Source organism: Hylobates moloch, unplaced genomic scaffold (assembly GCF_009828535.3).
Source record: "Hylobates moloch isolate HMO894 unplaced genomic scaffold, HMol_V3 SCAFFOLD_1, whole genome shotgun sequence".
Classification (NCBI taxonomy): Eukaryota; Metazoa; Chordata; class Mammalia; order Primates; family Hylobatidae; genus Hylobates; species Hylobates moloch.
This window is the reverse complement of record NW_026652276.1, coordinates 90,113,017-90,130,491: the sequence shown is the minus strand read 5'-3', so window position 1 is coordinate 90,130,491 and position 17,475 is coordinate 90,113,017. Positions and strand designations below refer to the sequence as shown.

Genomic DNA, 17,475 nt, shown 5'->3' with positions numbered 1-17,475 from the left:
AGAATCGGGAAAATCTGGGAAACTTCCCAGGTTCAAGGAGAGATGTAACCCTGGATGCTGGAGGTCGAGGGACATCCAAGGCCAGCCTGTTCTGCTTCACAGTTTTGCTTCAAAGTGGATCTGGCTAGAATTAATTTCAAATTGGAAAGTCAGACCAAAAGCATGCAGATAGGGAAATTGTATCTGGAAAAACACAGGAATTATATATATGATGTTTCTGGTTGGTAGGTGTGCTTGAAGATGACCAGCTAAGAAACCAGTACCACATTCTTCTGTTTTGTGTTTTAATATTTTCAAGCTCAAGAACAGAACATTTAAATTTCCTTTGATTCTGCTTTATGGTTTCTAGTAGCTCAAGAAAGCTGACAAGGCAGTAACTTTCATGCCACTTAAGGACCTGAAGCTTAGATTTTTGTTTTGTTTTTTAAACAATGTCTATCAATAGTTTTCCAGCTCTTGTGGTTCGTGGATTTATGTCTGGATTCTAATTCTGTATTTGGTCATTGGATGTAGCATCTGTGACATAAAAACAGCAATCAGAAGTACAGGCATATGTTACATGTTGCTTTTCATATACCCAAAGATTGTTTACATTTTTTTCTCTTCCTCCTTCTCTCCCCTTTCTTTCTCTTCTCCACACACTGCCTTCACTTTTGGCTTTCTTTTTACCATCCTCCCTTTTCTTTTCGCCATCTCATTTCTGATTGTCTTCTCCTCTTCTACTTTGTCCTTTCTCATCCTGCTGTCTCCTTCTCTGGTTTTATTAATCTCTCATGCCACCACCAGATTGGTTTCTCTGCCTGAGTATTTTCAGTTCCATTGCCACTAGAGCTGCTTCTCCCCTCTTGCCTCTGGAGCAGCTTCAGTTTACACACTGATGATGAGGCTTCAAACCAGAAAATCTCGTAAGTCACGGGTGAAAACGACATCCAAGAGAGCTCACAGTGAGTGCTGGCAGGGCATTCCGACTGTTCTCCATGTTATAATATGATAACCTTGTGGCTTTGTGCCAACATGCCATACTAGAATAAAGCCTGCTGCCTTTTAAACTTTGATACACTCTGTTATCATATTATGATTCCTCATTTTTAGAATTTGAACCTTTACAGTATCTTGCATTTTAATAGCACAGGTTGGGTTTTTTTTTTTAAAAGAAAAATATATAAATTCATGCTCTATGAAAATGATTTATTCTGGTAGCTTTGTTTAATGAGTATATGTCTTCTGTATCCAAATGCAGATTTTAGTTCCTTCTTTTTAATCTCCCGATAATAAGACAGACACAGTAATCTTATCTGATACCACTTGGCAAAAGGATTGGTTAATCTTGGAAGAAAAAAAAATGAGATTTCAGGAAATTTAAAACACGTTGTAAATGGGCATGATTAAAGAAAAAATGAAAAACACTGTGTTCAGCTGGACACAGTGGCTCATGCCTGTAATCCCAGCACTTTGGGAGGCCAAGGTGGGAGGATCACTTGAGGTCAGAAGTTCGAGACCAGCCTGGCCAACACAGTGAAACTCTGTCTCTACTAAAAATACAAACAACAACAACAACAACAACAAAAACTAGCTGGGTGTAGTTGTGCACACCTGTAATCCCAGCTACGTGAGAGGCTGAGGCATGAGAATTGCTTGAACCTGGGAGGCAGAGGTTGCAGTGAGCCAAGATCATGCCACTGCACTCCAGCCTGGGTGACAGAGCAAGACTCAATCTCAAGAAAAAAAAAAGACAAACACTGCGTTCTAAAATACAAGGTTGGGTTTTTTTTTGTTTTTTTTTTTTTACCAAATTCTAATGTTGACACACATTTTCCTCCTTGTAGTCATACTTTACTTTTTAATTATTCAAAATTGATTGTTAAACATTGTATGTCGTAACATACCCCTTGAGTCATATCAGCTATGGGATTCTGTATTACCATGTATTTGTCAGCTTGGCTAGAGGGAAACCGTTGCTATTGATGCAGTAGAGACCTGGTTTGTATTGTCTCCTAAAATTAGAATGTGGTGTGCCTTCGGTTAAGATAGGTTTCTGTCAGTGTGGCTACAGAGCTAACTAAATTTAACAATGCCATATAGGCACATATGTGCACATCAGATCTATGAGGACAAAGGCTGTTATTTCAGATGCAAGAGAAAATACTGATTTTTAAGAAGGTCCAAGTTAATGCTACTAACTCGAGTAAGAAATGACATAGTAAGTAAATGAGTTTTTAAAGAAAGAGATGGAGTACTAACTTGGGGTTTGGAGGAAGGGACAAATTTAAACTGGACTTTAGGCAATGTCCAGAGTTGGTCCTCAGGGTAAGGAAAGGTTGCTTCAGGTGGAGGGGAAGTGAAAGAACATGAGTTGAGCACAGCCCTTTATAAAGATCAGCTGTGCTAGGGAAAGAGGGAAGAACCTGTCCTTTCAGGAACAGGTGCTTTGTGATGGAGGTGGAGAGCTGTCCAGTGGAGAGAGAGAGTCATAAGACAGAAACCAAGATTCACCCTTGCTATTGATCTTTGTAACCAAGGATGATCATTTCAAAGCAATTATGTAATCCTGCTCATTTTTTCCTTAAAGGTTTTTTGTCTTCTTTTACTTTCCTGAATATGCCCATAGTTTACATATTCCCATTGCAACGGTTTATTTTCCAATAATATCTTTTCTTTAAAAACAACACCAAGGTCCACATTGCCTTTTATACATTAACTACCATTAATATTTCTTCTACACTCCTCCCGAGCAAGAGTTTGTTTTTATGATGATGATGATGATGATGATGATTTTTTGAGACAGGATCTTGTTCTGTTGCCCAGGCTGGAGTACAGTGGCACGATCATAGCTCACTACAGCCTCAACCTCCTGGGCTCAAGAAATCTTCCCCCCTCAGCATCCCAAGTAGTTGGGCCTACAGGTGTGTGCCACCATGCCTGGCTAATTTTTAGTTTTTTCTGTAGAGATACGGTCTCACTGTGTAGCCCAGGCTGCTCTTGAACTCCTGGGCTCAAACAATCCTCCTGCTCAGCTTCTCAAAGTGCTGGGATTACAAGCATGAGCCACCATGCCTAGTCAAGAAAATTAATGGAATGGCATTTCATGAATAGTCCTTATCTGAATATTTGCCACTTGTATACTTAGTGGATTTACGTGAAGAAATGAAGAATTCAAATGTAGGTCCTTGTTTATATATTTTTAACACTGCAGTCCCATTCCTGGTGATGGTTTTCATAGAAGTAATTATTAAAAGTATTTTTCAGTGGTACAAAGATATAGATAGCGTTTAATTTTTATTGGTGAGAAAGGCTTTTCTTAAATGTCTGCTGTGTGGCAGCCACTGTACTAAGGGCCTCGGGGGATTTGCTGTTCACAGTTTACTGCCTCTGTGAGATTGCTACTGTTATGCCACTGTGAGGAAACGGGGGCCTGAAGTAGGAGTGAAACAACTTGCCTTGGGTCGAACGGTAAGTGAAGGAGGCAGGATTTGAATTGAAGTGGCTTATCAAGGCTTGGAAAAAACACTGAGGAGGCCTCAGCAAATTCTTGTAGCTGTGGTCCAGTGCCTTCATGGGCTAGATTGATTGTGGACTTAGTATGTAAAGGGTACCTTGCCAAGGGCTAAGGATACAGAAAGATATATTAAATAATATATTTGTATATGATTTGTGGCTGACAAGGGACTTAAGTATACATGTGTTTGTGTGCACACATGCTTGTGTACATGAGCATATATATGAAATGTCGTGTGAGTGTAACGAACTCTAACAAGACGGAAATGTAGAGGTGAGAGTAAACAGCAGAACCTAGGGAGCGATTCATGGGACTTGGTGTGGATGTGAAACAGCAATGAGTAAGACCCAGAGGAGTGGCTGGGAAAAGGGAGAAGTCAGGAGAGTGGTCTGAGCGGAGGTTCGGTGGTAAGACCGCATGCTTCCTTTAGGAGACAGTGAAGAGATGAGCCTGGCTGCAAGTCGTTTAGAGCCAGTTTATGTACTATTCTGAAGGTTAGTCTGTGAAATTGTCACTGCAGCTCATTGGCAATGATTTTGTTGGTTTTTGAAAAGAGGGGATAATATGGGAAGAACATAGAAATATTTCCATTTAAAGGTCACAGGAGTGAGATGGTTTCCTTGGACACATTTTACATGGGGCTATGTCCTGATTAATTAGCTCCCCCAATAGCAAATGCCTTTGACAAATGGAATATAATGAAAAATCAGGCTAATAGTGACTCTCCATTCACATGATGGGTCGCCAGCCTCCCCTTTCATTTGCTCCATTCAAAAAGTATGCACTGAAACCTTTGATTAGAGGCTCTGATCTAGCTCTTATCTGGTCCTCTAATGGGACATATAGACAGCATTTCAATGCCTAATTTAAAAGTTCATTAGGAATTTTGTTTACTTTTTTCTTTCTTTCCCTCTTTCTCTTCTTGATCCCTCTACCTCTCCTTTGAATTATCTGGATTCAACAGTTTCAGCTCTATTTCTTTTGGCTGTAGAGACAGTCAGAAAAATGCCTGGCCCCTTTTTTTAGCATCATATATTTTATGAGTTTAATTGATAGAAAAAATATGACCAAGTGATGTCATGTCTGAAGGATAAGAAAGAGGAAACCTAAAACCACAAATCTTGGTTAAAGTTCTATGAGCCCAGACCTTGGAACCATAAAAGACTGGTACAATTCTGCCAAATTCTGTAACATACCTCGTTGGTGTTGCATTTCAGTGGGTTGAACCCTTACATCAGCTTCAGAGGGAGTTCTATACTATTCTTTATTTATAGGTAGATATTAGTTTGACATCTGAATAGTGTGACAGACTGCATTTTGCTTACAAAAATGCTTTTTGTCAGAGAGAAAATATAGCTTTTTTTTACTTGTTCCCATTAGGGCTTAGATATTATGAATCTCAGAAATGTTGGCATGGAAGCTCCATAGAAGGCTTGTGGAAAACCTTTTTGCTAGACTCCAGGAAAGCCTGGTTAGTTCAATTCAGGAAACATTCTTTCAAGGTTCTGTGGTATTATGCAGTCTGGGTATTGAAGCTCAAGGAGAAAGACATATACACAACTCACATACTAGAATAAGTCTGAATGTCTAGAAATATGTGTATATTGTTGAGACAATAGATGGGTGATCAGAGTTACTTCAGGACATTACTGGGTGAACAACGGCTTCCATTTTGGTGGTTTTTTTTTTTTTTTTTTTTTTTTTTTTTTGGAGACGGAGTCTCACTGTGTTACCTAGGCTGGGATGTAGTGGCGTGATCTCGGCTCACTGCAACCTCTGCCTCCCGGGTTCAAGCAATTCTCTTGCCTCACCCTCCCAGATAGCTAGGATTACAAGCACTCACCACCATACCCAGCTAATTTTTGTATTTTTAGTAGAGCAGGGTTTCACCGTATTGGCCAGGTTGGTCTTGAACTCTTGGCCTCCCAAAGTGCTGAGATTACAGGCGTGAACCACCGCACCTGGCCCATTTTAGTGTTTTCTAAGTGCTTGGTACTTTACATGTATTAGCCTGTTCTCACGCTGCTATAAGGACATACCCGAGACTGAGTAGTTAATAAAGGAAAGAGGTTTAATTGACTCACATCTCAGCATGGCTCTGGAGGCCTCAGGAAACTTACAATCCTAGTGGAAGGGGAAACAAACATGTCCTTCATCACATGATGACAATAAGAAGTGCCGAGCAAAGGGAGAAATGCCTCTTATGAAACCATCAGATCTCATGAGAACTCAGTATCATGAGAACAGCATGGAGGTAACCACCCCTAGATTCAATTACCTCCTACTGGGTCCCTCCCACGACACGTGGGGATTATGGGAACTACAATGCAAAGTGTGATTTGGGTACAGACACAGCCAAACCGTGTCATTACAGATACAAATCTCTGAGTAAATCCAGTGTTTGATCTCTTCTAGCTTTTTAGCTTATGAGTAGAGGTCTTTCTCCTCTACTCCAAGAATTTTCATAGATACACCACTTAGTGCTTACATTTACCGCCATTGTTATTATTTTTAAGAATGTACTACTTTGTATTTTTAAACATGAAGGACTAGCTCAAAATTTTGTAGCTCCCCCCACCCCCCCCGTCTTTTTTTTTTTTTTTTGACTCCTTTGTGATGGGTAGTGGTTTAAGGACAGCAAAACATGACTTTAACCAGAACACTAACTAGCTTTATATATAATTCAGCCTATGAATATGTATCTGGCAAGAGAAATTCCTGATCTATGGTTCGGCAGATCCATGAGAGCTGCTTCTCCAGATTTTCTTTGCTGGCCTTGCTTGCTTTTTTGCCCCCCATGTCAAAAACTCAGGTTTCGCTTGCTAGTTGGAGCTCACTAACAAAAATAGCTTCTTTCCCTATAGCGCCTGCTGCTGGTGCTGTGCAGGTTGAGGTGTTTGTGCTCCTTGATAGATTGATTATTGAGCATTAAGTAGGTGGCTGGGTGCAGTTGTCACCTTAGTACTAAATAGGAAATGTTCTGTGTAGGTTTCTTAAGAGATATTTGCTTAGCCAGGCGTGGTGGCACCACCTGTGGTCTTAGCTCCTTGGGGAGCTGAGGCAGGAGGATCATTTGAACATGGGAGGTCAAGGCTGCAATGTGCCAAGATCATGCCCCACTGCACTTCAGCCTAGGTGACAAGTGAGACCCTGTCTCAAAAAAAAAAAAAAAAGGAAGTTAAAAAAAAAAGGATACTTATGGCTGGGTATGGTGGCTCACGTCTGTAATCCCAGCATTTCAGAGGCCAAGGCGGGCAGATCACTTGAGGCCAGGAGTTCGAGACCAGCCTGGCCAACATGGTGAAACCCCACCTCTACTAAAAATGCAAAAAAAATTAGCTTGGCATGGTGGCACATGCTTGTAATCTCAGCTACTTGGGAGGCTGAGTCAGGAGAATTGCTTGAACCCAGGAGACAGAGGTTGCAGTGAGCCAAGATTGCGTTATTGCACTCCAGCCTGGGCAACAGAGTGAGACTAAAAAAAAAAAAAAAAAAAAAAAAAAGATATTTGCAAAAATTGCTTAGTTGTTTTTTTTTTGTTTTTTTTTGTTTTTTTTTGTTTTTGAGACAGTCTCGCTCTTTTGCCCAGGCCGGACTGCAGTGGCACTATCTAGGCTCACTGCAAGCTCCGCCTCCCGGGTTCACGCCATTCTCCTGCCTCAGCCTCCTGAGTAGCTGAGACTACAGGCACCCGCCTCCGCGCCCGGCTAATTTTTTGTATTTTTAGTAGAGACAGAGTTTCACCGTGTTAGCCAGGATGGTCTCGATCTCCTGACCTTGTGATCCGCCCGCCTCAGCCTCCCAAAGTGCTGGAATTACAGGCCTGAGCCACCGTGCCCGGCCAATTGCTTAGTTTTTTAATGTCTGTCACTCATACTAGCATTGACTTATAACTTTTTTCTTTTATTAATATTTTGTGTACATATAACTATTGGTATCTGCTGGGATATGCATAACACTAATAAAAGAGTTTGGAGTAATTTGTTTGGTTATGATCTTAAGTCAGTTTTGTAATCTGTAATCTGCTTCTTTCTACATTCATAGGGCTTTGTGAATTCTAACTGGCAACTCTTCCAAGATAGAATCTCATCTTTGAATGCTAGGGTAACATTTAGAGTTTTAGTTCAGTGGAAAATTAGCAGGCAGTTCTCTAAGTTGATGTAGAAGAGGGGCTGGGAAATTTGGTGCTGTTAGTTTCCCTATAAAATCAGCCCTAGATATCCCTTCCCCATTGTATTTTTCTACAAATGGCAGGAGCTCCAAAAATTAGACTCAGCTATTTTCTGCCTCTGGGAAGCCCTTCTTTTGTGTACAAGCATCCAGGGCCCCAAAGGCTCTGCTTGCCAGCCTGGGAGAAGAAAGGCTATCAGGATGGCATTTAGATAATCAGCCTCAGTGGTCCAGGAATTGGGTCAGAACTTCTCTATATTTCATTTCCTGTTTTTTTCTCTTTGGAATCTGAGGGAGTCCTTTCCAATCCTTACATCTCAGGGAACCTCCCCCAAGTCACCAGAGAGACCTGATTGTTCCAGCACCTTCTTAGACCTGTTCCCATCAACTTGAAAGTTACACTTCAGAATGAATAGGTTGGACCAGATATGGTCTCTAAATGTCTGTTATGGAATGCTGGTGAAATGGTTGAATTAAGGCCCTCTGAAAATGTTCTCATCCATAAAAGTGATAAGAAAACTGGCAAAAATTACTGGAATAAACTTTTTCAGAACTCTAGAAATTAAAGTCTTGCAGTAACCCAGGGAGCATCTATTCAGGAAAAGGGACTGATTCTCAGAGCAGAAAGGTTTGTGGCATTTTAACTTGTTCTCATTCCCATCCCTCCCTCTCCAGTTCCACAGTAGCCTTGAAAACCAGTAGCTGCAATCACAGTGCAAACCAGCAGCCTGGCAGCCTCTGGCAGGGGCAGGATGGAGTTAGAGTGTCTTCAAAGCACCTCTCCCTCCCCCTTTTCCTCCTTCTCCTCTCCTGGCTCTCCCTCCTCTGAGATTTGAGAACTACTGGTGGAGAGGAGGGCCCAAGGGAGTGCATTGCTGCTGAAACTGATTTCAAATTTCAGTTTAGGGAACATGCACCATTAGCTGTTGACAGAGTCTGGGATCATGCAAGATGTATTACATGGGACAGGACTAAATAAACCTCATGTGCCCCAGTTATCCATGGGAGTCCATGGAGAAACTGATGCTGCCTCCCACTGGAGCTTCTAAAGTGTACCACAGTGAATTGGAGGGACACTCTCCAATTTGGCTCTGCTCAAATTATGTGAAGTTTCATAATAGCTTCAGGAAGAAAATATTATAGTAACCGTTTCACTTTATGTAATTCTGTAACAGAACACATGCCAAGGGTGTTAGTTTACCACAGAGGTACTCATGCCTCCTACTGAGTCACTGGCTTAATCCCTGCAAAGCTCAGGCCTTTGTAGAAAGTTTATTCAAACAGGTAAACTAGGATGATCAGTGTTTGGAAAACGAAGAAAGTTTAGCCTAGAGGGCTGTGGCAAAGGACCGGATGCAGGCTGCCTTACCCTCTCTTTCAAAGATAGTATATTGAATTGATTTATTTGTGTTAAGACGATTATACAACAGCATCATGTACATACATTATTATATAGTTATAACTAGTTTTGAGCAGTTCGAATGTTAATTGGTGACAGATTACTGCTGTGATTTTTTTTACAACCTTAAGTGAATCAGTCTGACTCATATATTTAGTAGAGTTTTGGGGCACTAATCAGTTAGCCTCATCTTTTTTTCTGTGGAAACTGTTTGTCACTGAATTCAGCCTTATTGATGTCTAGGTGGACATTTGCAACACCAGGTAGTAAGATTTTCAAAGCTGAGCTTTTCTAATGATATTTGGTTCTTCAGTCCTATGTATTGTGGAGGGATTTGGTCTCATCACAGAAATCTGCAAATGTGCTTCATCGGGTGGATCAGGACCAGCTCTCCATCTAAAAAGGCCTTCTAGGAGACATCCTACAGGGTGATTGAGGAAGAGCGTGATGATCCCCTTATCTATTAGCCCTCTATCTTAAGGTCTAAACCTAGACCATCTCAGTAATGTTTAGCATAAACAACAGGTACTTAATAAAGCCGACTTTGGGGCTTAAAAAAGAGATTTGGTTTGGTTTCCTGTGGCTGGTGGCGAGCACCAGAGGCCATTTCCTCTAGATTGCTTACGTTGTCTAGGTGTTCTTGTTGTGGTAAAGTGGCCAATAACTTGTAAATCCTCATTCTGTTGCTATTTTAGGGTCAGTAAAGCCATCTCCTCAGGGAAGTGGTTATTAGATAGTGTGAGCTTCTGCAGGGTGCAGCGGCTCATGCTTTTAATCCCAGCACTTTGGGAGGCCAGGAATTCGATACCCGCCTGGGCAACAGAGCAAGACCCTGTCTCTACAAAAAAAAATTTTTTTTAATTAACTGGGCATTGTCTCTTGAGCCCAGGAATTTGAGGCTGCTGGGAGCCGTGATCATGCTACTGCACTTCAGCCTGGGTGACAAAGTGAGACCTTTGTCTCCAAAAAATACCTGGTATCAACATCATGCATTGGAGCTGAATTCAAAACCTGTTTTTTTTGTTTTAAAGTAGCCATTTACTCACATGGTAATTAAAGCAAAGAAACCAAATATGCAGTTACAAAAATTGTCAGATTCCATAAAATATGCATGATGAAGAATTGATTAATGTACGTGCTAACCCATGGCACAGTCCCTAAAATCTAGTCTTGTATGTTTAAGATCATCCTAAGTTGAGTCCTTTCAAAGTATATTTTCAGAGGTAAAGAATTATGACATTTCTCAGGGTGCATTTATTTAGTGAGAGGAAATCCTTTTAAAATGATTCTAAAATATAGAGCAAAATTTCCTATTAAGTCAAAAAACATCCTCACTTTCCTAATAAGTGTCATATATAGAATAAAGATTTAAAAAGAGAAACTTGCTTACCAAGGTATTGGCCACTGTGTTCTGTAGGAGATGCCTATATGCTGCTGTTTTTGACAAACTAAGCCTTAATTCTCCATGATGAAATAATTATTCAGGGTGAGAAATGACACCTATCTAGGACTGAAGCAGAAAATGCTGCCAGGATGACAGGATGTGAACATTTGATAAGGAACTAGCCAGCACAGACAGCTGTAGGCGGTAGCTTTTTCACATGATCACCCAGCAGATTGTTGATGCGTCAGGTTGATGATGAGCAACTCGTGGAAAGTGACTGTCCTAAATCGCAGTGAGGAGACTTGTAGTTTTGCCTGGTTTCATCTCATCCCTTATTTGCTATGTAGATGTAATGTCTCTGGGCTTCTGTTTTCTTAACTGTATCAAGAAAGGATTGGAGTAAATGATACCATAGCTCTTCAGCTGTCAGTGCTATGATTTTGTTGTTGCTGTTATTGGCCGTGATGTTATTATTTTAGACATACAAGTTCAGATACTACCTTTTATTACTATATTTTTATATAAGCAAATAATTGGAGAAAATAATTTTTAAACCAAATACCATACATTTTAGAAAAAAGTTTAGCTCTATTGTTTTTGAGCATAGAATATAACTAATAAACAAGTTTCTCATTGTTTTTATTGACATTTATATATTGCATATTTTCTAAAGTCCTTTAATGTTAATAAATATGTACGTGATATGTCATATTAAATGTATTTTAAATGTTGATCCAGAACATGTATTTGAGATTAGCTATTTACTGCAACAAATAGAAGCCCTTCGTGTTAATGTTTGGGAAGTAGAATATCATTCTAATTAATTTGGTTGCTTTCTACACTCCATAAAATAATGACAGGGACATTTTGGCTTCTTAGAAAGAGACTATTGCAATATAGATCAAGAACTGGATCAGTAAATGAAAACAAAGAATGTGCTACATTACTTTACACCTCTTAAGAAACACAAATAAGGCTGGGCACGGTGGCTCACGCCTGTAACCCCAGCACTTCAGGAGGCCGAGGTGGGTGGATCACGAGATCAAGAGATGGATGGCATCCTGGCCAACATGGTGAAAACCCGTTTCCACTAAAAATACAAAAATTAGCGGGGCATGGTGGTGTGCACCTGTAGTCCCAGCTACTCGGGAGGCTGAGGCAGGAGAATCGCTTGAACCTGGGAGGCGGAGGTTGCAGTGAGCTGAGATTGTGCCACTGCACGCCAGCCTGGTGACAGAGCGAGACTGTCTCAAAAAAAGAAAAGAAAAGAAACAGATGTGTAAGGTTGGTCTGCTTGCCGGAATAATGAAAATGTATTAATATTTCGAAGTGATGCAGAAATATGGCACTGTAGAGAATAACCTCTCCCATTTTCCTTAGAGACTGGTTTTCATTAGTGTATCTTCTCAGTCATTGCTGCATATGAATATAATTTAACAAAAGGCAGTTGATTCCATTGAAATTACTCTTTCTTTTTAAAACTTAATCTTAGATTACTTTGTTTTACACTGGAGCTATTGCTATCAACTAAAAATGAAAACTCTTTCTAATAAACAGTCATGTACTTAACAAGTGATTCCATTAAAGAAATACAAGACTGAGGTTAAAATAAGAAAGAGAGGAAGGGGAAGAACTTCAGATGTAGATTAAGAAGGTGATATATGCTTGGGTCACACTGGCTGTGTGATTAGTTTTTAAAGTTGTACCAGTCTCTGAGACCTCCAAAAAGTGTGTTAACAAGCATGCCCAAGATGGGCTTATGGCAAAGTGACACATTATAAAGCTGTATTTTAGAGGTTCAAATCAATCTTACTGTTGCCATTTGGTGGTGGTTTTAACCTACAATCCTTGTTTTGGTACTGGTAAAGAGTAGTGTCTGTTAAGTGCATGTGCCTATGCTAAGAAAGTAACCTGTTGTTTTATAGAAGTTTCTCTTTTTGTTTGTAGATATAATACATTGCCAAGCAGAAGAACTCTGAAAAATTCAAGATTAGTGAGTAAGAAAGATGATGTGCATGTCTGTATCATGTGTTTACGTGCCATCATGAATTATCAGGTATGTTGGAGCTTCTGGTTCTTTTTAAAAAAACCTGAATTAATCAGACTCAGAAATTACTGCTGGGTGCAATGTACACTACTTGGGCGAAGGGTACAGTAAAAGCCCAGACTTCATCATCCTACAATTTATCCCTGTTACCAAAAGCTGCTTGTACCCCTAAAGCTGTTGAAATTTTTTTAAAAAAGAAGAAAAATCAAACAAACAAAAAAAAACCAGACTCAGATTTTGTTCTCTTTGGCTTCTTTGTATTATTTCTATTTGAAGTAAATGCCAGGATTTAACGAGATTCTATTAAGAAAGAAAGGCCTGGTTCATCCTAATGCTCAAGATTTAATTCATTGCCCTCATATTTTAATAAATATATATAATTTGCGATGTATTTAAAGGAAAGGTGTTTTCCTCCTATAGAGAGAAACCTACCTAGATTGCTTGGTGAATGCTTGTGACTATTAAAGATTGAATAAGCTGCTGTTGCAGGTAGTAATGAAACAACTCTAGAACACCAGGAATGGATAGACACAGTGGTTCTCAAAGGGTTATATGGCGAACAGGCGAGAAGTTACAATTATTGGCAGTTGGGCTCAGTGGTTCCTAATCTTTATAAGAAGCACCTGGGAGATCGTTGAAAATGCAGATTCCTCCTCTGGGTAATTGAGATGCAGGTTGAGCCCACTGTAAAAAACACTGGAAGTTACAGTGGAGCACGTGTGCTGGGTTAATCTTAACAACAAAGTGGAAGTTAGAGCCTGTAGTATCTAGCGTGAACTGGCAGGGTCATCAGTTTAATTAGGTAAGCAAAGTAGGGGTACAGGGGTTCCACTTAGAAAAGTGGAATTCAAATATAGAAATAGGATTTGATTTCCATTAATATGGATGCTACAGTGGGTCCAAGTAGAAGTGGGAGATAAATACATAGGTGGAGGGTTGGTATTAGAGTTCAAACCAACATAAAAGGTGCTGTGTTGAATTTAAGAAGGGAAACATGCATTTATTCTTTCAATTTTTTTTTTTTTTTTTTGAGCTTTGCCAGACGGCCCCTGTTCCGCATAGGCACTGAGAATACAGCATTGAATAAATTTGTAGCCCAGGGAACTTACTTTCCAGGGAGGGGAGACAGATGACCAACAAATAAGTTGGTAAAATGTATATGTTCCAGGTAATAATGATGAAATGAAAGCTAATGCTTACATGTTAACACTTTGCAGGTCTAGTGCTTTTAAACCTCTTAAGTCATGTAAATAGCCCTGTGAGATCAATAATATTACTCTCCCTATTTTACTGATGAAGCTGGGACACAGAGAAGTTTGGTAATTTGCCTAAAGTCACATAGCTAGTTAGTAGTGGAGTCAAGATTTGGACCCAGGAAGGCTTTGAACCCAGAGAACCATTACTAAGTACTGTAGAAAAAAATAGGAACTGCTGAAAATGTGTGTGAGTTTTAAATAGGCCAGTTAGGGAAGGGTCACTGAGAGGGTAACATCTAGTAACAACTTGAATGAGGGAGCAAAGGGAGGGATATTAGGGGAAGAAGATTCTAGGCAGAGAGAAGGGCAAGTGCAGAGACCCTGAGGCAGGAATGTCTGGTTTGCCCAAGGCACAGAAAGGAGGCTTGGCTGGATCAGAATGAGTAAGAGGGAGAAGAGTAGAAGATGAAGTCAGATGTGACGGGGAGTTTGATTATGTAGAGCTTTAGAGGCCGCTGAGAGGACATTGACTTCACTATGAGTGGAAAGATATTGAATGGTTATAAGGACATAATCTGACACTTGCATTTAACATGAGACCACTCTGGCTTCTGTGTTTAGGTTTGACGTTGGCCAGGCAAAGGCAAGAGGGGGTAGACCATTTAGGAGGCTGTCAGCAGTAATTTAGGTGAGCTTTGGTGGTCATATGGACTAGGATCATAGGAGTGGAGATGATGAGAGGTGGTCAGATTCTGGTTTTATTTTGATGTTAAAGGCAACAGCATTGGGTATGAGGGAGAAGGTGAGGAGTAGAGGGTGGCACCAGGGCTTTTGTCTTGGGCACCTGTGAGATAGATTTGCCGTCTACAAAGATGGGAAGACTGCAGGATAGACGGATTTGAGGGAGATCATTAGGAATTCTGTTTAGGGGATTTTAACTTTGAGGTTCCCCCTTAGGCATTCAAATAGTGATCTTAGGTGGGTGGCTGGATATGCCAGTCTGGATTTCAAGGCAGTGGTCTGGGCTGGAGATAGACATTTGAGAGTAATTAGCAAATAGATGGCATAGGAAGCCAGGAGGGTGAATGAGATCAGTAGGGGTAGACTGAGAAGTAAAGAAGTCCAAAATATGAACTCTAGGGCTCTCTGTTTAAATGTTAGAGAGATGAAGAAAAGCTGTCTAGAGAGCCTGAAAAATAGCCAAGGAGGTAGGAGCCAAGTGAAGGACATGTTTCAAGGAGAAGGGAGTGTTAGCTCTGTTAGATGCTGCTAAGTCAAGTAAGATGTGGAGTGAGGATTGGCCATTGGCTTCAGCAAAGTGCAGGTCTTTGGTGATCTTGGCAAGAACTGTTCATTGGGATGGTGGGGGTGAAATGCTTGATTGGAGTGGTTTCAAGAATGAGCAGGAAGTGAGGATTTATACTGAGTGTCTGGAGGAGTTTTGCTGTAAAGGATAGCAGAGAAATGAGAGGCAGTGGCTGAACACAGGTTGTGGTATCAAGAGAGGTTTTTATTGTTACTTAAGAGAATTTGCATCATATTTTTATGCTAATGGCAGTGAGTCTATAGAGAGGGAAAAATAAGGGGGAATGCAGGAATTTCTGGAACATGGCGATGTTCATGAGCAGATGAGAAGGAATGGGATGGAGGAAGGACTCATGGGAGGCATTGGCCTTAGTGTGGAGCACAGAAGAGTTCCTCTTTAATAGGAGGTGAGGAGGTAAGCCACAGATCTGTGTGGGTAGACTGATGTGGTATAGGAGCTTCTGGATGTTTTTTCTGATTTCTTGTATTTTCTTAGTATAAGAGGAAATAAGATCATGAGCTGAGAGTGAGTTTTGAGGAGAAAGAATATAGTTGACCCTTGAATTTTGTGGGGTGTCAGGGGCACTGATCCCTGGTATAGTCAAAAATCTGTATATAACTGGAGACCTCACCGGTAGCGTAAATAGTCTGTTAACACACATTTTGTATGTTGTATCTATTGTATACCGTGGAGTCACCCTGGAAGCTTAAAAAACTCAGGTGCCAGGTCCCTGTAATTGAGATTCGGAGTAAATGTTTTGTTTAGTCTTCCAGGTGAGTTTAAGGAGCAGCCAAGGTTAAGAATAACTGGGCTAGAGCCTTTTTATCATTTTAATAAAGAGAAACATGTAGTTCATTCATAAAGAATGGGAAGATGATCTCTTGATAATAGCATCATTGCCGAATTTTTTTTTTTTTTTTTGGAGAGAGATGGGTCTGGTTGTCCTGGATTCAAGCTGTACCCCCCGCCTCAGCCTCCTGAGTAGCTGGGACTGGAGGCACAAATCATTGCATCTGGCATTCTTGAAATTTTTAATAGAGAAATATGGTCTGACAGTGATATACTAGAGACATAAGTGCATTTATAATGGTGTAAGTTTCATTAAGTAGATACTTCGGGTTTTTGGTTTTAAATCAATACTGTCAGTTCCCTAACTTGTCTCCCAATCCTTTGTGTTTCTTTTTTTCCATGTTAATTTTAGTATGGTTTCAACATGGTCATGTCTCATCCACACGCTGTCAATGAGATTGCACTAAGCTTGAACAACAAGAATCCCAGGTAAGCTTCTTTTGTAGTATGCAAGTCTAAATCTATCTAGGGAAAACAGAGAGCTAGTCAACACTTAACCAAGTTTGACTTTGGAAACTTTCAAGTGTTAATCTCTGAAATAAGATTGGCTATAAACTCTTTGGCTGTGTAGAATTTTCCCTTTGAGCCAAGTTACATTCTTACATGGGCCAGAGTCGAGCAACTGGTGACAATTCTAGCCCTTCACTGTTCTCCTCAAGCTTTTGTTCTTTTGAGGCCTGGTTCCCAGCATCCTTGCTGCTAAGTTTGGAGAGGATCAGATTGCCAGGACTCGGGGGCCAGGAGAGTCTTGATAAAGATTTACCTACATCAGTTATTGCTGAAAACCAGTCTTCATCAATTGTAGTTATTTTAATGTGCTTTCCATTCTGGTGAAGTATTCTGTACTTCAAATATGCAATTCCCTTTCATCCGACACCTCTCTGTAGACAGAATATCTGAAAACTGTTAATCCAAAAATCTGATTATAGATTAGCCATTTCTGATTTGGAAAATGCAACACAAACTATCAAGTCCTCTTTACTGAATATTATTCTTTCAAACTTCCCCTGATTAAACCTTTTGCGACTTTGCGATTCCTTCCTTCATTTACTAGAGTCCTAAGTAGCCGTGCTTCTGTGTCTCTGCCTTCTACTACAGGGAAGACATTATTTTTTAAAAGACAGTTGACATTGTGGAGTATCAGAACAGTCTTTGTTTAGAGGTTGGTGATAGTTGTTATTCCAGAAAAAAAATGAAATACTTAAGTGGTCTTACAATTGAAGAAACAATGCTGTTTCTTTCTTGACATTGAATTTGAAAACTTAGAGTGTATCTCTATGTTCTCTTTCCCAAAATATTTCAGATTAAGTTTTATTTTCGTGAGTCAAAGAATATATTCTTGTGTTAGTAAAGCTAGTAAAGCTGTAATCCAGCTCCTTCCAGATCTCCTGCATAGGAAGAAGAAAGACAGAAACTTGTATTTTTGTGGGAGATTTATGGATCTATCCCTAAATGAGCAGATTTGAAATGTAGAACATGAATTTCAGTTGGTTTTGAACTTTTTTTTTTTTTGCAAATGTTCCACCACTGTCTCTAAAACCAGAGAAACTACTTAATCAATAGTTTGTTTTTCAGCATATTCCCATTCCCTTTGTTTTTAGTGTACCAGTAAACATTTTTCATCTCTA

At 40.1% G+C, this 17,475-nt stretch overlaps 1 protein-coding gene across 10 annotated transcripts in view; it reads left to right on the top strand.

The window, feature by feature from the left end:
• FMNL2 (formin like 2) overlaps positions 1-17,475 on the top strand; it is a 328,925-nt gene that overhangs the window by 241,971 nt on the left and 69,479 nt on the right. For all 10 annotated transcript variants that reach the window (XR_004370380.2, XM_032755709.2, XM_032755713.2 and 7 more), the window contains exons 7-8: positions 12,397-12,505; positions 16,200-16,276. Coding sequence is in view for 9 of the 10 variants with exons in the window: in XM_032755709.2 (XP_032611600.1) it covers positions 12,397-12,505; positions 16,200-16,276 (186 nt within the window). In the remaining variant the exon portion in view is untranslated. The remainder of the gene's footprint in view (positions 1-12,396; positions 12,506-16,199; positions 16,277-17,475) is intronic.